Consider the following 18094-nt stretch of genomic DNA (forward strand, 5'->3'; position numbering starts at 1 on the left):
CGTTGCTTCCGCCCCCGAAGCGCTTGGATTTTGCTTCCGGGTCGTAGGCTCTAGCCCTGGGCGCAGAGGTTTCTGGGAGCCAAGAGTCGTAATGGCTTCTGTATGATCTTCGGAGCCTGCTGCATCGGACCTCGGCCAGTGTGAGCGGCAGGAGGATAGGAGATTATCTTTCTTATTGCGGTGGGACGGGAAAGGGCAGTTGGGGTCGGAGTCGGCGGCAGAGTGTAGAGCGCGGGCGGTGGAGGCCCTGGAGCAGCGGGCTAGGGGCGGAACCGAGTGCCTGTCAGGCGCGTCCGGAGTTCTCGGGCCCGCCGAGGAGATCGCAGCGTAAAGGCAGCTCGCCTACTGCGTAAAGCGAACCCCAGGTCCTCCCTTCACTACCCCTCGCACCGCTGCAGTGCTGGACACGGGTGAAGAGGCAGCGAGTTTCTGGTTATAGCCAAAGACTAGCTCACGGGAGGCCGGAGTGATAATTCCGTTGGTGTGTGGGAAGGGGCGGCCCCCCGCCAGCGCCAGATAACCCTGTTTTCTTCTTTGTATACATGTCTCTACCCTTTTTGAAAATTGAGACAATTAGCACCCCCCCAAAAATCCTCCCAATTCGCCCACCCTCCCCACACACTTGCTTTTCCGACACTAACAGGGTTTTTGTGACTGCATCTGCTACACAGTATTCTTTTGACTGCTCCAAGCAGAAAGTAACTTAAGGAATGGGTCCCTGATTTTTGGCATCAGAATCCTCTGGGGGTGAGGTTCTTGTTTTTTTTTTTTTTGAACAGTCCTTAAATTATAACCCACAAACGATCTGATTTATAGTGTGATGCCTGTTGTAGGAGAAAATTAGCTCAACAAAGGGTTGTTTAAGAATTTTTTTCTATGTAACTGTCATTGAAGTTTAACACACTTTTCTCTGGGACATTTAGTAACTTTGTCAGTGATATTTTTTGTTTGTTTTTAGCTTTTGTTTCTACTAGCCTATTTGCTATTGTGTGAAGTTTAGATAAAATGCAAACTTTACAGGGTCTGGTAGAGTAAGGTTGAGTTGGAAATTTTTAAAACTCAGTCATGGCAGTACTGTATTTTACAAGGATTTTGACATGTCAAGTGTCATAATTCTTCTAATCTATGAGGAATATCTCCATTCCACAGATGACAGGAAGTTAAGCCAGGTGACTTGCTCAAGTCCATATAGTCAGAAGGAGAATTAGGGATGCAAATTCAGAGCTTCATGACAGAATTTTTTGTACTAAGACAAGCCTGAGAAGCCATATTCCTTGTACAGCCTAAGCCTCATAATTTGTGTTCTTGAAAACTTTTGTTTAAGAAGATTAAGCAGGCCGGGCGCGGTGGCTCACGCTTGTAATCCCAGCACTTTGGGAGGCCGAGGCAGGCGGATCACGAGGTCAGGAGATCGAGACCACGGTGAAACCCCGTCTCTACTAAAAATACAAAAAAAAAAAAAAATTAGCCGGGCGTGGTGGCGGGCGCCTGTAGTCCCAGCTACTCGGAGAGGCTGAGGCAGGAGAATGGCGTGAACCCCGGGAGGCGGAGCTTGCAGTGAGCCGAGATCGCGCCACTGCACTCCAGCCTGGGTGACAGAGCCAGACTCCGTCTCAAAAAAAAAAAAAAAAAAAGAAGATTAAGCAGGTTTTGGGGAATGAATTTTGGAACTTATTTTACCAGTATGGATATTAATACTCTATAAAATGTTTGTAATGTTGGAAATAACTTGATTATATTTTTCTTCAAAGCATAAAAGATGACAACAGCAGCCAGGCCAACCTTTGAACCTGCAAGAGGTGGAAGGGGAAAAGGAGAAGGTGATTTGAGCCAACTTTCAAAGCAGTATTCAAGCAGAGACCTACCCTCTCATACAAAGATAAAATACAGGTAGTTAAGACTTTCTTTTTTTGTTGTTCACAAAAGACCAAGTCTGTTAAATGGCATGGTCATGATACAGTAGTCTGTTTGAGTTATGTCACTTACCTATTTTCATAGGAATAGAATGCAATAGGATGTTTAACACTAAAATTCTGCTGTGATTTTAAAATGCAAAATTCCTACTAACCAGGAATTTTCATATGTAGATAGAACAATAAATAATAGAAATAATAATGCCTCAGAGAGATTATGCACTATCAGCACCAGTCAATATATTAAAAGTATTACTGTTAAGTTCTGAGTTGATATAATACTAATAAAAATTAAAGACATTTTAATCACTGTAAAGCCTTATTATAGGAAAATATGTGATTGAATTTGGACTTGAAATATTGGGAACATCACAAGAGTGGCTATTAGTAACCTTCAGATTAGATTATGATCTTGTCTACTTCCCTTTTTTCTGCTCGAAGGACAAAGTTTCATTCCTGAATTGTCTTCCATTACTACAGTGTATGTGTGTGTGTGTGTGTGTGTGTGTGTAACATTTTTGCCCTCGTTTGTTTCTACTTTAGACAGACTACTCAGGATGCCCCTGAAGAGGTTCGTAACCGTGACTTCAGGAGAGAGTTGGAAGAAAGAGAGAGAGCTGCCGCAAGAGAGAAAAATAGGGATCGTCCAACCCGAGGTACCAACACTATCCAAGACATTTGTCTCATAAAATTATGTTGTTGATAGTTTTTCTTTATGTAGCAATTGGAAAATGTTAACCAGTTGTTTACTTTTACAGATTGATGTGAACTGTAATACTTTCTTAGATCATTAGAGATAATAATAACAAATATTTACCAAAGGCTTATTTGCCCAGGCACTGTGGATGTGAGTTCACTGTGGATAATGCTTTTAATGTGGGCTCCTTGTGCCCACAGGTCCCTAAAACATTTTAAGAAAGGAAGTATTTGTTTTATTAAGTTAAATGATTTTTGTTTCCCCCCAGAACATACAACCTCCTCTTCAGTGTCAAAAAAGCCACGGTTAGACCAGATTCCTGCCGCCAACCTTGATGCAGATGACCCTCTAACAGATGTATGTTTTGTTTCCTCCTTTCATCTCTAATAATTGATTTACCATGTTTTTCTAAAATATTTGTTATGTCTTTGCTTTAAGAAGTGACATATATTTATGTTTACTTACCGTTATTCAAATATAACCCTGACCTCATTGCTAAACTTTATAGTTGATTTTTAAGCCAAAAGTATTATTTTGTGGGACTTTAAGAACAAGTTTGATCTCTAGAGAATCAAATATGGAAGGAATCTATTAAAGGATATGCTTTCCCCCAAAATAATGTCCTGTACTAAACTACTGCACTACTGCTGTGTTACACACTTCTACAGGGCACTCTTCATACTGGGCTTCCTAGAAGCAGTGCCCTCTAGAGTTGTACCTGGAGGCCTTTCCATATTAGATATGTCCCCTTCTATAAGTGCAATACACTTAATGGTTCCCTCTGTGCTTGGGGAGGGAAGTAATCTAAGCAGACGGTTTTTAAGGATTAGCACATCAGTTAATGTTAAAATTCTGTGGGACCCTAGAGCCTATAATCAATTTGCAGTTTTCTACATACAGGACAGTGAAAAACCTGAGTGGCATCCAATGAGTAATATCTAACTATGTATACATATCAGCAGTTAATTCTAGAGTTAATTGATGGAGTTACTCATAATAGTTAAAACAGGAAACCTAATTTCAACTGAAATTTAATGATTATTCATTTGAAATTATTTTCTTCTGAGAATTTAGCACACTTTTTTGCACTTTTGATTATCTTTGCTGCTAGCTTAAAGTTCTGAGCTACATAAAATTGTTTTGATTTTCTTAGGGTGATAAATTGTACATATGTACTGCGTTTTGGTAGTGTATATTTTACCTTCAATTTTCTGGGCTGTCACTGTTCTTTTAGGAGGAAGATGAAGATTTTGAAGAAGAAAGTGATGATGATGATACTGCAGCTCTTCTTGCAGAACTGGAAAAAATTAAAAAAGAAAGAGCTGAAGAGCAGGCCAGGAAGGTAAAACCAAAATATTAAATATTTACATGTATCTTCTCACATATACTAAGGTAGAAATTTTTTTGAATATAAGTAATATCTTCTTACATTAGAAATCTCCCTTACCATGTCTAAATATAGCACTTGTAGATCTATAAATCTGATTATTTTTATGACATCCTAGGTATCCTGGTTATGTAGGAAATTCTTTTCAAATAGTTCAGATACACTGAGTAATATTCACAAGCTTGCTAGTCATTTACTTGTTTATTCATTTGTTCAACATTTAGTCGATATCTGTTAATTGACAGGAGAATCAAAGATGATCAAAATATAGTTATGGTCTACAAAGATTATCTCTCTGCTTGTCTACTGCCTAGGTACTATTAAGGCAATCAGTCAGTAGATATTATATAACCTAGGTCAAGCTACCTAACTTCTCTGAGCCCCCACAGTCTCTCTGTTTACACAATATGAGGAAAAAATATAAAACTCAAAGACAGTTAAAATTCTGAATAAATTACCCAGAGTGATAATAAGAGGTGAAACTGAGGAGGCAAGTGCAAGTCAGAGCATTAGAGGTTTGCAAAACAATGCTGAAGCAGTCTAGATTTTTTCTAAAGGACATGAGGAGCTGGTTGATTTCAGCAGGAGATTGATAAAATTGGATATGCATCTTAGAAAGATTACTCTGGCAAAATATGGAGGATGGATTGGAAAAAAACTGAGTTAGGAGGCTGTTCCAGTAATCCTCCCAGTTAAGAGACTCTTAGCTTGTATGATAAGAGTTGGAATTGAGGTAAGTAATTAGATGCCGATAAAGCTGATTATCAAGGAGGTCAAAGTGGGAAGGGGAGCAGGAAAAAATAAAAAAGGAGGTTGAGTTGACAGATAAAGTGACTGATTGATTGTAGCAGCAGAGAGGACCCTCACTTTCTAGGTAAATGTTGGTGCCATCAATACAAGGAATGCAAAAGAATTGCCATATTTAGGCAGAGAGAAGAGGTAGTTGATGAGTCCTGTTTTGAACATGTTAAATTTGACACATTGTGAGACATTCAGGTAGGGATGTCTGCCCCTGTTTTCAACCAGAGCAGCACAGCTTTTTTATAGATTTCTGTGTAAAATTTTATTTGAGGCAAGAATTGTTCTGTTTTTAAAAAAGAAAGTAACAAAATATACTACATGGTCAATACCAGGAATCTGGGGAAGTAGACTTCATGTGAATCAGGAGGGCCAGGGAAGAATTCAGAAAAGAGGTAGAGTTTGGGATAGACTTTGAAGATTTAGAATTCAGATTGGAAGAAGAAAAGCATTTCAAAATACAATTCTCATCAAAGTTTTGTATAAGAGAACATAATTCCTGTAATAGCTTATAGTTTTTACATCTAGTTTTTAAGTCAAAGAATTATAAAAACATTCCCAATCCCACTTGCATACCACTAGAGGGCAATTGTTCCAAATTTTTTTAGCTTGCCTGATAGTTCTGGACACATAAAGAGATGAGCAATTCAAATGCTTTTGGTTGACCTTGAGGGAGGATAAACATTTTAGACAGAAGGCCTTGCAGTTTTGTGAGTTTCATCTAATATCTGTATTAAAATGTGTTGATATTTCTTGCAGTTGAATGATAGTTTTGTTTCTTTTATCCCTGTTTCCCTTTCTATTGGCTGGTTTTTGCCATGTCCCAAATTTAAGATTTTCAAACCATTTAGCCCTTGTCAGGGGTCAGCACTCTTTCTGTAAAGGGCCAGGTAGTAAATATTTTAGGCTGGCTGGTCGTGGAGCCTCTATCGCACCTACTCACCTCCACTGTTATAGCATAAAAACACCCACAGAGTACATAAATGAACGAGTGTGGCAATGTTCCAATAAAATATTTACAAAAACAGGTAGTTAGGATTTGACCTACATGCCATCTGATGACTAGTCTATATTATGAAACATAGTATACCTGCTGTTTGAATATAGAAAGAGTTTATGCCTTTTTTTCCAGTGCTGTGTGTGCAATCATTCAGTAACTCCAAGGAAATAATATTCCAAACATAAAATGTCCATAACCTTTATATGTCATATACATTATATTATAAGTTTGGATATGTTGTATATTTAAGCTCCTATTTTTCTAGTATTTCAGAGAAATATCTTTTCCCTTTAAGCATCAGTATAATTTGTTACAGATAAATATATAGCTTTTAGAAAGCCACCTGTTCTGTGATGGATAGTTCCTGATTTTATTTAAGTTCTGACCAGTGATGTAAAGGAATTTTCGTATTTCCTTACAAGTTAGATCTTCTCACCTCCCATTTTCATTTTTATTTTTCTTCATAAAAATGAAATTCATTGTTTACATTTGAATATTGAAATGAAGTATCAGTAACCTATATATGAAAAATTAGGTTATTAAAATAATGACTTTTTTTTAAATGACTTCCACACCATCTGTTTTTCCTTGATCTCTTAAGTCATCCATTTCTGTCATCCCCAAAACACAGCAAAATGGGATTTATATTTGGCTTAAGATAACATGTTAACAGGTAGATGTAGAAGTGATAGCTAAGGATTTTACACATTTTATATTCCACATTCTGAGAAGGCAACTTAGGGTGATTTGACTTTGAAGAAGTTGATGCTAAAATAAAAGTGAAGAAAGACTGTGTTATAACTGATAAAGGATGGGAGGTATAAAAATAGAAACTGAGGCTGGGCACGGTGGCTCACGCCTGTAATCTCAGCACTTTGGGAGGCTGAGGTGAACGGATCACAAGGTCAGGAGTTCGAGACCAGCCTGGCCAACTTGGTGAAATGACGTCTCTACTAAAAATACAAAAATTAGCCAGGCATGATGGTGCATGCTGGAGGCTGAGGCAGGAGAATCCCTTGAACCTGGGAGGTGAAAGTTGCAGTGAGCTGAGATCATGCCGTTGCACTCCAGCCTGGGCAACAGAGTGAGACTCCATCTCAAAAAAAAAAAAAAGAAACTCAATAAGTCAATAAAAACAAAATAGATCAACCTCCGGTAAATTAGTAGAAATTCATGTTAACTGGTACATGGTAGTTTGTCCTATTTTAGGAGTTACTTCTTCATTAATAACTTGTCACCAAACCTAGAGATGCAAGTTTACATTATTAGTAATTCAAAATAAGATTAAATTTAATCACAGTTAGGTATGACCCTTTAAAGTTGAAGTAATAGTTTTGCTAAATGTGTCTTTTTGATATTCAATATGTTCTTAAATTATTAGAATATGCTTATTGATATACGTTTAAAATTTAAAGCAATTAATTTTACATATACTTAAAGAAAATAGATTTAAATATGAATCTGTAGCATTTCGCAGTTGGAAGAGACTAATTACTGTATGATACCAACCATGAAATAATTTAAAATAAAAATGCCAAATTATTTTATTTTGATGAGGGAGACTTCTAGTATGCCTCGAAAACCAAAAAAAAAAAAAAAAAAAAGAAAAGCCTGCGTTGATGCTTTTCTTGCTGTAAAATCCTAATGATCAGTTTTTTTTTTTAGTAAGCTAATATAAAAAAAATTGAACCCAGAGTTAAAATAAGTAAATGTTAATCTTCCTTTATCATTCACAGGAACAAGAACAAAAAGCTGAAGAAGAGAGGATTCGTATGGAAAACATTCTAAGCGGAAACCCTCTCCTTAATCTCACAGGCCCATCCCAGCCTCAGGCCAACTTCAAAGTTAAAAGAAGGTACTATACAGTAACGGAGTAATGGAGAGTGTGTGTGTGTGTGTGTGTGTGTGTGTGTGTGTGTGTGTATGTGTATACACACAGGCATGCAGATTATAAGTTGGATAGCAAGGTGCATTATATAAAGCTTCTAAAAGTCCACTGTCTGTTCACTGATACTCTTCTCTGTTCAATTAGGAATAGTGGAAGAAGCTAAATGAAAGAAAATAAACTTATTTTCAATAGATAGTTGCATTAACCAGCTGTGTACTAGATGATGATGTAAGCACTAGGGACAGAGTAATAAACTGAGGCCCTTACATTTTAGGTGTGCATATCAAGGGTCCTCAAGACGGCCTCTCAAGTTCAGACACTCACTAGAAGAACTCAGGAGACTTGTTGTATAGTTATATGCTTGGCTAAGGTAATAAAGACACACAGCTAGATTATAAAGGGAAAAGACACACACACAGAATAGAGGAATCCATGTGCAGGTTTCACTATGCTCTGTCCCTTCCGTGAGTGGTCACACAGTACATTGTTTCCCCCAGCAATGACAGTGCAGCAACGTGTGCAGTGCTTCTGCCCAGGGAAGCCCATTAAAGATCCCGTGCCCACCGTTTTTACTGGGGGTGGCTAGTCATGTACGCAGCTTTTGCTTAGCACATACCAAATCCAGACTTCTAAAAGGATAGTAGGTGTTCGGCATAAACCACATTATTTGTAAATTGTAGGCACAGTGACAGTGAGAAGATTTCTTAGATCCAAGTTTTCAAAGGCCAGCCAGGGGCCAACCTTGCAAGCAGGCATGTCTAAGGATTGTAGTCCTAGGCCTGCTTTTTAAATTCTTTCTGTACAGTGTGTGTGTGTTTGGAGGGGTAAAAAAGGAGGGCTGAAAAGGGAGAAAATATAAATTGTAAATACTGTAAATCCTTCAGATGGTGATACGTAAAATAAAACAGAAAAACTTTACAGGAAATGCTGAGGGAGGAAGATTGGTTGTTATTTTATATGCATTCGTCAAGGAACCACAGTGCTTAACTTTTAAACCATATTCGTTATTTTTCACCACCTCTACTGCTATTATCTGCCATCTGGAGTGATGCAGTACTGCTGACCGCTTTCCCCTCTGGAGTGATGCAGTACCGCTACCTGCCCTCCCCTCTGGAGTGATACAGAACCACTACCTGCCCTCCCCTCTGGAGTGATGCAGTACTGCTGGCTGCTCTCCCCTCTGGAGTGGTGCAGTACTGCTGATACAGTTCTGGAATTAGTCCAAGCTGGAGATAGTAGATTTGGAAGTTATCAGCTCAGATAAACTTTTTAAAGTCTTAAGACAGGATGAAATCACCTAGGGAAGGGTATAGCTAGAGAGGAGAAGTCAGAACTGAGTGTGGTATGTTTAGAGGTTAGGTAGATTATTAGTTATCAGTACCTGTTCTAATCATCTGCCCAACCTCTAAACATTATACAGGTGCCTGATAAATATTGATTGAAGTAATTTTGAATGAAAAAGTCTAGGCTAACAAGGAGCAGCCAGTTGGGAAGAACTGGCTAGAGAATATCACCTAGGAGTGATAGGAGGAGAACTGAAAGAAGTGAAACAAAGTGTTTCAGGAGGAAAGGAGTCGATCATCGAGGACAAATACTAATGTCAGGAAAGAGCATTTTGGTGTTGGGAAGGAGGGACAAAAAGCCTGTTTGGAGCCGAGGAAAGACTGGATACAGAAAAAACTGTACTGATTATATACAGAGATAAAGCTATATAGTTTGTTCTTTTCCTTTTTTGAATGCAAATGGAATTGGAGATAGAAACGTGTCTTATATCCCAGTCATATTGATCAGCTCAGCTTGTTATGCTTCTGTGTACTGCATCAGTGATGACTTTACTGTTTTCCAAAGGTGCCCACGTTTGTTGCTCATTGTGCACTTTCCCACATTTGTTCCCATGTGCAGTTTCTCCTGACATGTAAGCGCATGCACACATAAACACTCACATTATATGGGCTTGTGTTTTATATATATTTGTAAGGGTATCTATATTATGTATATGGGCCTGTGTTTTATATGCTAGGTGATATTCTGAAATCATGCTCTTTATTTTCTATAACACATGTATTTTATAAGTTGCTTATGGGTGTTTTTTTTTCATGCTTATGCATTATGGAATCCAACCAGAGTTCTGCCCTGAGCTCTTCAGCTGGTACTTCTCCTTGGTTAATGTACATGTGGGCCATATCTGAGCCTTAATTATTATACCCCAATGATACCTTCTCCTTTTGTTGGCCTATAATGTGAATATTACAGTAGATGATTACTAAACAGTAACTGATAAAAGAGGAATGTCTACAATCCTCAAAACCACATAATCTAAACTACATTAAATTGATTGGCTACTATCATCTACAGATGCCTGTACTAATATTAGGGTAGTCCTAGGTGCTGCTTCTTTCTGTTAGACCTAAAAACATTAAATATTTATGCAATTAAAATGTATGTATTTCTATTTTTTAACTCAAAAGTTTATTTTACTGGAGAAGTAATAAGAATGTTTTACATGTTCTAAGTAGGAATTGCCATTCTTGCTATAAGAAAGCAAGATTATGTATTAAGGATAACATTATTATTTTGAGTGTAATTGCTGCATCAGATGATACACATGTTGAGCGTCTTTCTGTGTAACTGACTAAGCCTTGCAGTGCATGTAGTAGTCTTGTCTCCTGATACAAACATTTTCAGACATGCTGTTTGCTTTTTCTTCCTCAGGTGGGATGATGATGTTGTCTTCAAGAACTGTGCAAAAGGTGTAGATGACCAGAAGAAAGACAAAAGATTTGTAAATGACACACTGCGATCTGAATTTCACAAAAAGTTCATGGAAAAATATATTAAGTAGTACAGTTTTATGTGCTTAATTAAAGACTGTAAAACATAAAGCATCATTCTGACTTTTTTTATGAGTTTTTTTTTCTTTTCCCCTGTCTAAACTGGGTGTGGGCTTCCCCAGTTTTAAACTCCTATCTTTTTCTTTAGTGATACCTTACTTGATAATGGACTTGGGAATAGGTTTAACCCAGTTTGCATTCTCTGAATGTTTCCGGTGATACGTTTTCCTGGGAAAAGCAAATCTGCCTGTAATAAATATTTTTAATCTAAATAACCAAATCTGGGTGCCCAATTTTTTGTTGAAATTTATGCTGCTAGTAATACATTCCATAATTTCTTTTGAAAAGAAAAATTACCATTGTGTATTACAATGTGCTTATGCATTAACTTGCCCTTTCCCCCATTTCTCTCACATTTATTTAAGATGAGTTAATTCATAATATTTTCTCTGCATTTTTTAAAATAGTATAATGAAAGATGAGAGGGATTCTATTTTGGACCACATGTTGGTGTGGAGTAGTGTCATCGACAGTAAGCGGGAGAGCATTGGGTATCGCTCACTTCTGCAGGCACTTGTTTTTTTTTTCTCATGGCCCAAGAGGAGAGCTCTATAAGCATTCTTTTAAAGTATACGGTACTCACTTCTGTTCTGGATACTCAACTGCCATGTTTCTTTTGAAAGAAATTGAATATGCACTCTGACATGCATTTAGTGCAAAGCCTGAGAAAGCTTCAAACAGTATATAAAATAAAACCTTTGGAAATAATGTTTTGTTATCTTGGAGGATATATCTTTGGGAAGTGAGAGGAAGAGCTAGACTATACTAAAAGCAGTAGTTCTGGAAAATTAAGTTTTTGTGAAGCTAGGCTGTGATTTAAGAAGGCCGCTTTTGATAGAAAATTTGAGACCAGAAGTTGAGCCTTTTATAGATGAGACTCATTCATAGGCTTCCTCAGCCATGAAAGATACTGAGGTTCCTAAGGTTAAAGATAGAAGTTTTAAAGCAAAATAATGTGTTACTATTTAAGTCCTTTAATACCTTACTTCCTAATTAAATGGAAAGTTCCATTTTCCCAGTGGAAGCTTGGACATTGGTTTTATCTATCCTGAGTCCGGAGTAGAGCTGGAAATGGAGCCCAGGTCTGGATTCCACATTTATGTTCTACATTTTTTCAAACTGAGCTCCTCAACAAAATTTTGGATACTTCAGCTAGTGTTTTTAAGAAGCTTTTAATATTAAAACCTTTTTATCTCCAACTTTACAACTTAGAAAATGAATTTACACATGGTGAAACCCTGTCTCTACTAAAAATACAAAAATTAGCCAGGCGTGGTGGCAGTCACCTATAATCCCAGCTACTCGGGAGGCTAAGGCAGGAGAATTGCTTGAACCCAGGAGGCGGAGGTTGCAGTGAGCTGAGATCGTGCCGTTGCACTCCAGCCTGGACGACAAGAGTGAAACTCCATCTCAAAAATAATAAAAATTAAAAAAAATGAATTTACATTCATTTTTAGTTATCTTCATAGCAACCTTAGGAAGTGCTGTGTTATTCAAAGTTGAGGAAAATGAAGCTCAAACCAAGTAACTTGTTTAGGATTAATACATGATGGATCATGTATGAGCACCTTACAATTACATAAAAATATGCTTATAGATGTAATGGGCATTATCAGACTTCTAAAACTGTAGTTCTTGGAATTGCTCTTTTTAGTATCTCAAGGGCCAGGGGTCTGACTTAGGGTGCACTATTTCTCCAGGGTCCACTTGTTTCAGATTCCCTATTTGAGCCTGAAAGGTTTAGAAAGAATTAGAGTAAAGCTGATTTCATTGATTTCTTTCTTCCTTTCCCTGTGGTTTCTCAATGTAAAACATCCTATAACCTGAGTCAGACCCAGGAGGTACATAAATGTGTTGTTAGCTTTCAGATTTACAGTGCAAGTAACAACATACTTAGCTAAATTGCCTTGCACCCTCCTTGTAAAATACTTCTTGTTGGAGTGGTTGTGGAATCTGTCTTATCCCTTCAAAAGCTGATGCCAATTGGAAAGAGGTCTTTGAAGCCAGGAGGACCTGGTGTGAAGCCATCTGTGCCACTTCAAGCTTTATTAGAACTAACATTTATTGGCCAGGTGTGGTGGCTCATGTCTGTAATCCCAGCACTTTGGGAGATCAAGGCGGGCAGATCACTTGATCTGGCCAACATAGCAAAACCCCATCTCTACTAAAAATACGAAAAAAATTAGCCACGCGTGGTGACTGGTGCCTGTAATCCCAGCTACTGAGGCTGAGGCAAGAGAATTGCTTGAACACAGGAGGCGGAGGTTGCAGTGAGCCAAGATGGTGCCACTGCACTCCAGCCTGCGTGACAGAGACTCCGTCTCAAAAACAAAAACAAAAAACTAAGATTTATTGAATGATCACCAACTGCATTTGTACTTTACTCATCTAATTGACACCACTCCCTGTTAGGTAGCTGATATATTTTCCCCATTTTATAGATAAGGAAACTGACATTTGTAAGAAGTTTAAAAACAAGCAAAGTCGTAAATGTAAGGGAGGTGGGCCAAGATTGAAACCTGGAACTCTATTCTAAGCCCATCCACTTTATTGCTTTGCTTGACTGCTTCTCTGTTAATGAGCCCTTTTGACTGTTTTCTCTCCTATGGAACAATAGTAACAGGACAATCATGAGGGAGTTTTGTGAGGATTAAATAACAAGGTTTAAATATCTGGCAGGCACATAGTAAACTTCATGCATGTCTATTCACCTATCTCTAGTAGCATTTAGCAGAGGCTGTGTAAAAGTTCAAAAGCCTATTGTTTTGTTCTGTCATAAAGTTTGATTCTGAATTAAGAGACTCCCTGACCCCTCAGAACTTTGGCTGGGCCGTAGGTATGGCCCAGACAGGCATTGCCTGGTCACTAGGATTGGAAACTCAGTCATAGCAACTCAAGTAAAATGGAGGCTTATCTTTAGAAAACTTAAAAGGCATTTCCTCTGTTCAGCTCTTCCTTGGTCTCCCTCTATTTGTCTGTTCCACTTTTTCTGCAAGACTTGGTTTCTGTACCACAGAAATGGAGGTCACTCATTCATGCCCCTAGCTTCGTTGATAGAAGGACTTCATGTCTTTATAGCTCCACTGGCCAATAGAGCCTCTGTGTCCTGAGACAAGGCTGGTCCTGTGAGCAGTAGGCAGGAACCCGGTTACCTAGAACAAATGTGGGCACGAACAGGAAGACGTTGACAGTACAATCTCTTGACATACTCAGCTGTACACATGTTACATAAAACCTGGAAACCAAAGATACTGCAGCTGTAAATCTGGACTCGTAAGGGGCAGTGCCTGCATCTTCTTCACCATGCTGGGCACACAGCAAGGCCTGTCTAAAAACTGGGTGGCTTCAAATGTTTGCTATTTTGGAGGAAACATTATAGAGTAGAAACAGCACAAGAGCCTGAAGAAACTAGATTAAATTTTAGTTCTGCCACTTGACAGCCTTATGGCCTTAACAAATTATTTAAATCTCTGAGCCTGTTTCCTCCTTTGTACAGTGACAATAACAACACTTCCCCCAAAAAGCTGAAGATTAGAGGTGATATAAATACCTAGTTTGTAGAATTGTTGGGCGCTCTTGGAGGGTGGGGGGTGATTATTCCCTTGTCTTCCTCACCCAAATTTCCAATCATCTAAAACACAGAGGAAAAGTATTAACTGAGGATCCAAATCAGCATCCTGGCTCCAGTGCAGTTGCTCAGGCCCCACACTCAGGAGGAGTCCACCTTCAGGGTATAATGCTCAGCCGTTGCTGTCTTAAAATTGTTCATAATTTTATCTTGGAATGTGTGTTTTGTAATAAAATGTTATGGAACAGTGAAGCATGTGTCAGGGCTTGGAGGCTTGGGTCACATGAGGTCCCTGCATCCTGGACTCCCCAGGACAGGTTCTCTGCTGCCTACTTCTGGTGCAGGCCTGGGCACAGGCTTGGGGAGGGGCAGGTACCCACACAGGCAGGGTGGAAAAGCTGCAGCCTAAAGATCAGAGGCCTGGGGAGTCCTGCCAGGATCAGGCCCTGTTGAGTCATTTTCCTGCTGGATACCAGAAGCACAGGCACCAGTGGGCAGGGGAGTGCTTGTCCTGTCTTTAGGGCACTTTCTTAGAAATAGGGCAATTAGGCCGGACGCGGTGGCTCATGCCTGTAATCCCAGCACTTTGGGAGGCTGAGGTGGGCAGATCATGCGGTCAGGAGTTCGAGATCAGCCTGGTCAACATGGTGAAACCCTGTCTCTACTAAAAGTACAAAAAAAAAGAAAAGAAAAAAAGAAAAGAAATAGGACTAATTAAATTGAGCCACTCATGTTGGGAGAGGAGACAGGTAGAGCTTTGGAAGGGTGGGATATTGGCCAAGGTCAAGCATGGAAGAAATGGGATCCGCCTTGGAGTCATCTGTTAGTAAATGCTTGGTGTCATTTTATTTGTGGTGCTGTTGTTATTTGTGGTGATGTTATAGATGTGTCACTAGCATCTTTCCTAAATTACACTCCCACGGAGCCTCCACATACATCTATGTTCCTGAAATCTTTATACAGGGCCCTTTTAGGAGTTTTGTATTTTAAAAAATGTCCTGTTCTCTCTCACCTGACCTAGCTCTCAGAGGCACTTTAGGAGGTGAGAAGAGGAGAAGGAAGAAACCTGTTGTGTTCACACTCCTGAGAGAGGCGTCTGCCAGGTTTCCTCTCCGGGGTGGTCTCAAACAGCCTCCCTTTTCAGAAAGAGGCAGGGAAATGGTTCCTGAAAGTCCTAGACTAATTGGAAGCAGCTTCCTGGGAGCTCAGCCATCTCTGTATGTGCTGGAGCCCAAGAAAGGGGGAAAGAGGGGTGGGGGCTTAAATAATATTTTGACATTTTCCAGAGAAGAGGATTCTAATGCATCTTGAGATTTCCTCAGCACCAACACCTTCAAAGTCTAACTCTTGGTCTCAGAGGTCTATTTCCAGAGAGTATTTTCAGTAAGAACTGGGAGGTGAGTCACTCTCTTGAAGAGTTTACTTCAAACAAGTCACAAGGGAGGAAAAAGCTGCTAACGAGAAGAAAACTGGGATAGCAGACATGGCAAAGCTTGCAGAGCATCCAAGCATGTTCCCTGTGGCAGCAGGCCCCACAGATGCCCCAGTTCCTGAGCTGGCTTTGTGCCTCCTGCTAGGCCACCCTGACCCCACCATCCCTGTAGACCCTTCAATAAACAATAACCATTTAGGAAATATAATGGACAGACAATCCCATTCATGATAGCTACAGAGAATGTAAAATGCATAGTCATAAACTGAAGAAGAAATGTACAGGACCTCTTTGAAGAAAATGTCAATACTCTCTGGTGGGGCATTAAATAGGACTTTAATAAATGTGGAGGAATACGTATGTCTGGATGAGAAGACTCGGTGGTATAAAGATACCAGTTCTCTATCCAAAAGAAATTATGAAATGGGTTGGGATATTTTTTAACCCATATAATTGGTGTTTTGACCAAATTCTTTTAGAATTTTTCATTAGAATAAATTTGTAAGAACATCCAGAAAAAAAAATCTTGCAAGCAAGAATGATGAGAGGGGTTTTCCATACCAATTTTTAAATGCATTATAAACGTACAAAAATTAGTGTGGTTCTGTCCCTAGAATAGAGAGATAAAGGAAAAATGGACCGTAATAAGTGGTCAGATACTAGCACAGCTACAAAATAATTTAGTATATAGGAAAAAAATTCTAAAAGGAGAAGAAATGAGAAAAACAATGGAAAAGAGAATGAACTATTTAGTAAATGGTGTCAGGAAAATTTACCAACAATTTGCTAGAAAATAGGTTACTACTGTCAAGCACAAGGCCAAGCAAGGCTGATAGATTCAGTGAATAAGGAAACAACAAAACCCTTTTAAATTTAGATCATTGGGTACTGTCAGACTCAGAAGAAAGTAGCCAAAGGTGCTAGTCCCTGTGACCCTGGTGTAGGGCAACACAGAAACAAAACAGACCAAGTGACAGTGACTCTAATGATTGGACACCCTAGTGTGACACTGCAGCTAATGTTTTATAGCTTCCAGGCGTACCCTAAGGGTGATGAGGAAGAACACCTTCTACCTCGCCAGAACCAGGAGATGAGAAGCAAGTAAGAAATGCCCCTTGCAGCAGCTCCTCCTAAGCATCCTCTGTTCTTAGGGTCCAGGAGAGATACAAAGTGTTCTGCCAAGATTCAGGCTAGCTGTAGGTCACATCTTGCCTATGCAGCCTGTAGAGATGGCTATGAAGTCATGAGTGTCAGCACAGGGCTATTCCCCTACTGCTACCTCACAAGTTCTCTAGGATAAGTTGCATGTGGTCTAAAAAATTTGAAGGAAAAAAACTGTACTGGAGAAAAAATAGGTAAATATGTGTTAATATTTAGCTGAGATGGCCTTTCTAAGTATGATATCAAAAGCAGAAATCATAAGAGAAAAACAAAACAGGTAAATTGATTACACAGAAAGATTTTGTAGATCAAAGAATTTAAAATGCCAGTATTATGATTAAATTTCCTTTTCAGATTTCTTTCTTAGAATGTTTGATTGGCTTTCTTCTTGTAATTTCTTCATATATTTATCTTTATTTTAAAAGATTATTTCATTATATCAGATACACAATCAAGTCCTCTCTTTTCCAGAGCCATCCAGTCTGAGCAGTGGCCTGGAGATGAGTGTCATTTATACAACTGCCTTTAATGCTCTCCTGTAGAATCCCCTAAATTTCCAGTGTTCCATGTTTTCTTCCTTCTTGATTCGCTCCTTTCTTTCCATGGAGTACATCCTAAAATAACTTTCTAAGAAAGAATGAAGGAGACTTAACATATTGAGCCCTTGTATGTGTACATCTAACTTTATTCTGCTACCCCTCCTCCATCACACACACACACACACACACACATGTGCACACACACACGAAAGTTTTCCTGACTGTAGGTTAAAAATAAATTTATCCTATTATTGAAAGCTTTTGCTATGTTTTCTTCTAAATTTCAGGATTGCTCTTGAAAGCTGATGTCAACCTCCTTTATATTTCTTTGTATATTCTGTATATATTCCTCTCTTTTCCAGAACCATCCAGTCTAAGCTGTGGCCTAGGGATGAGTGTCATTTATGTGACTGCCTTTAATGCTCTCCTAGAAAATATATATATATATTCTAGTTTTGTTTTGAATCTGTAATCTGTTGGGATCATCTCTTTTTTTTAGTCGTGAGTCTTTTACCACTTAGTATGTTTGGTTCCCAGTGGGCTCTTCAAGGATTCATAGGCTTCAGTTCTGGGAAAAATTCTCATTTTTTTGATAATATCTCCTCCATTTCCTCTGTTCTCTCTTTCAGAACTTCAGTTGGTTTGTAGATTAACATCTGTCTTTCTTTTTTTTCTCGTGTTTTGGTCTCTATCATTTTGTTCTACTTTCTAGGGTATTTTCTAATTATTCCAATTATTTCACCTCATTAATTATTTCAATTAAGTTTTGTACTCAGATTTAAAATTGTCAAGATTTCTTTCTTATTCTTTCAACCTCTCC

The 18094-nt window shown here is 38.8% G+C and overlaps 1 protein-coding gene across 1 annotated transcript; it reads left to right on the top strand.

The window, feature by feature from the left end:
* Positions 1 to 25: 25 nt before the first annotated feature.
* Positions 26 to 10794, top strand: CWC15 (CWC15 spliceosome associated protein homolog). The gene is made up of 7 exons (XM_003253013.3): positions 26 to 140; positions 1752 to 1890; positions 2457 to 2569; positions 2879 to 2967; positions 3845 to 3952; positions 7532 to 7650; positions 10396 to 10794. Exons 2-7 carry the CDS (start codon positions 1760 to 1762, stop codon positions 10523 to 10525), a joined length of 690 nt encoding a protein of 229 aa, XP_003253061.1. The 5' UTR covers positions 26 to 140; positions 1752 to 1759; the 3' UTR covers positions 10526 to 10794.
* Positions 10795 to 18094: the final 7300 nt, after the last annotated feature.

Source organism: Nomascus leucogenys, chromosome 15 (assembly GCF_006542625.1).
Source record: "Nomascus leucogenys isolate Asia chromosome 15, Asia_NLE_v1, whole genome shotgun sequence".
NCBI lineage: Eukaryota > Metazoa > Chordata > Mammalia > Primates > Hylobatidae > Nomascus > Nomascus leucogenys.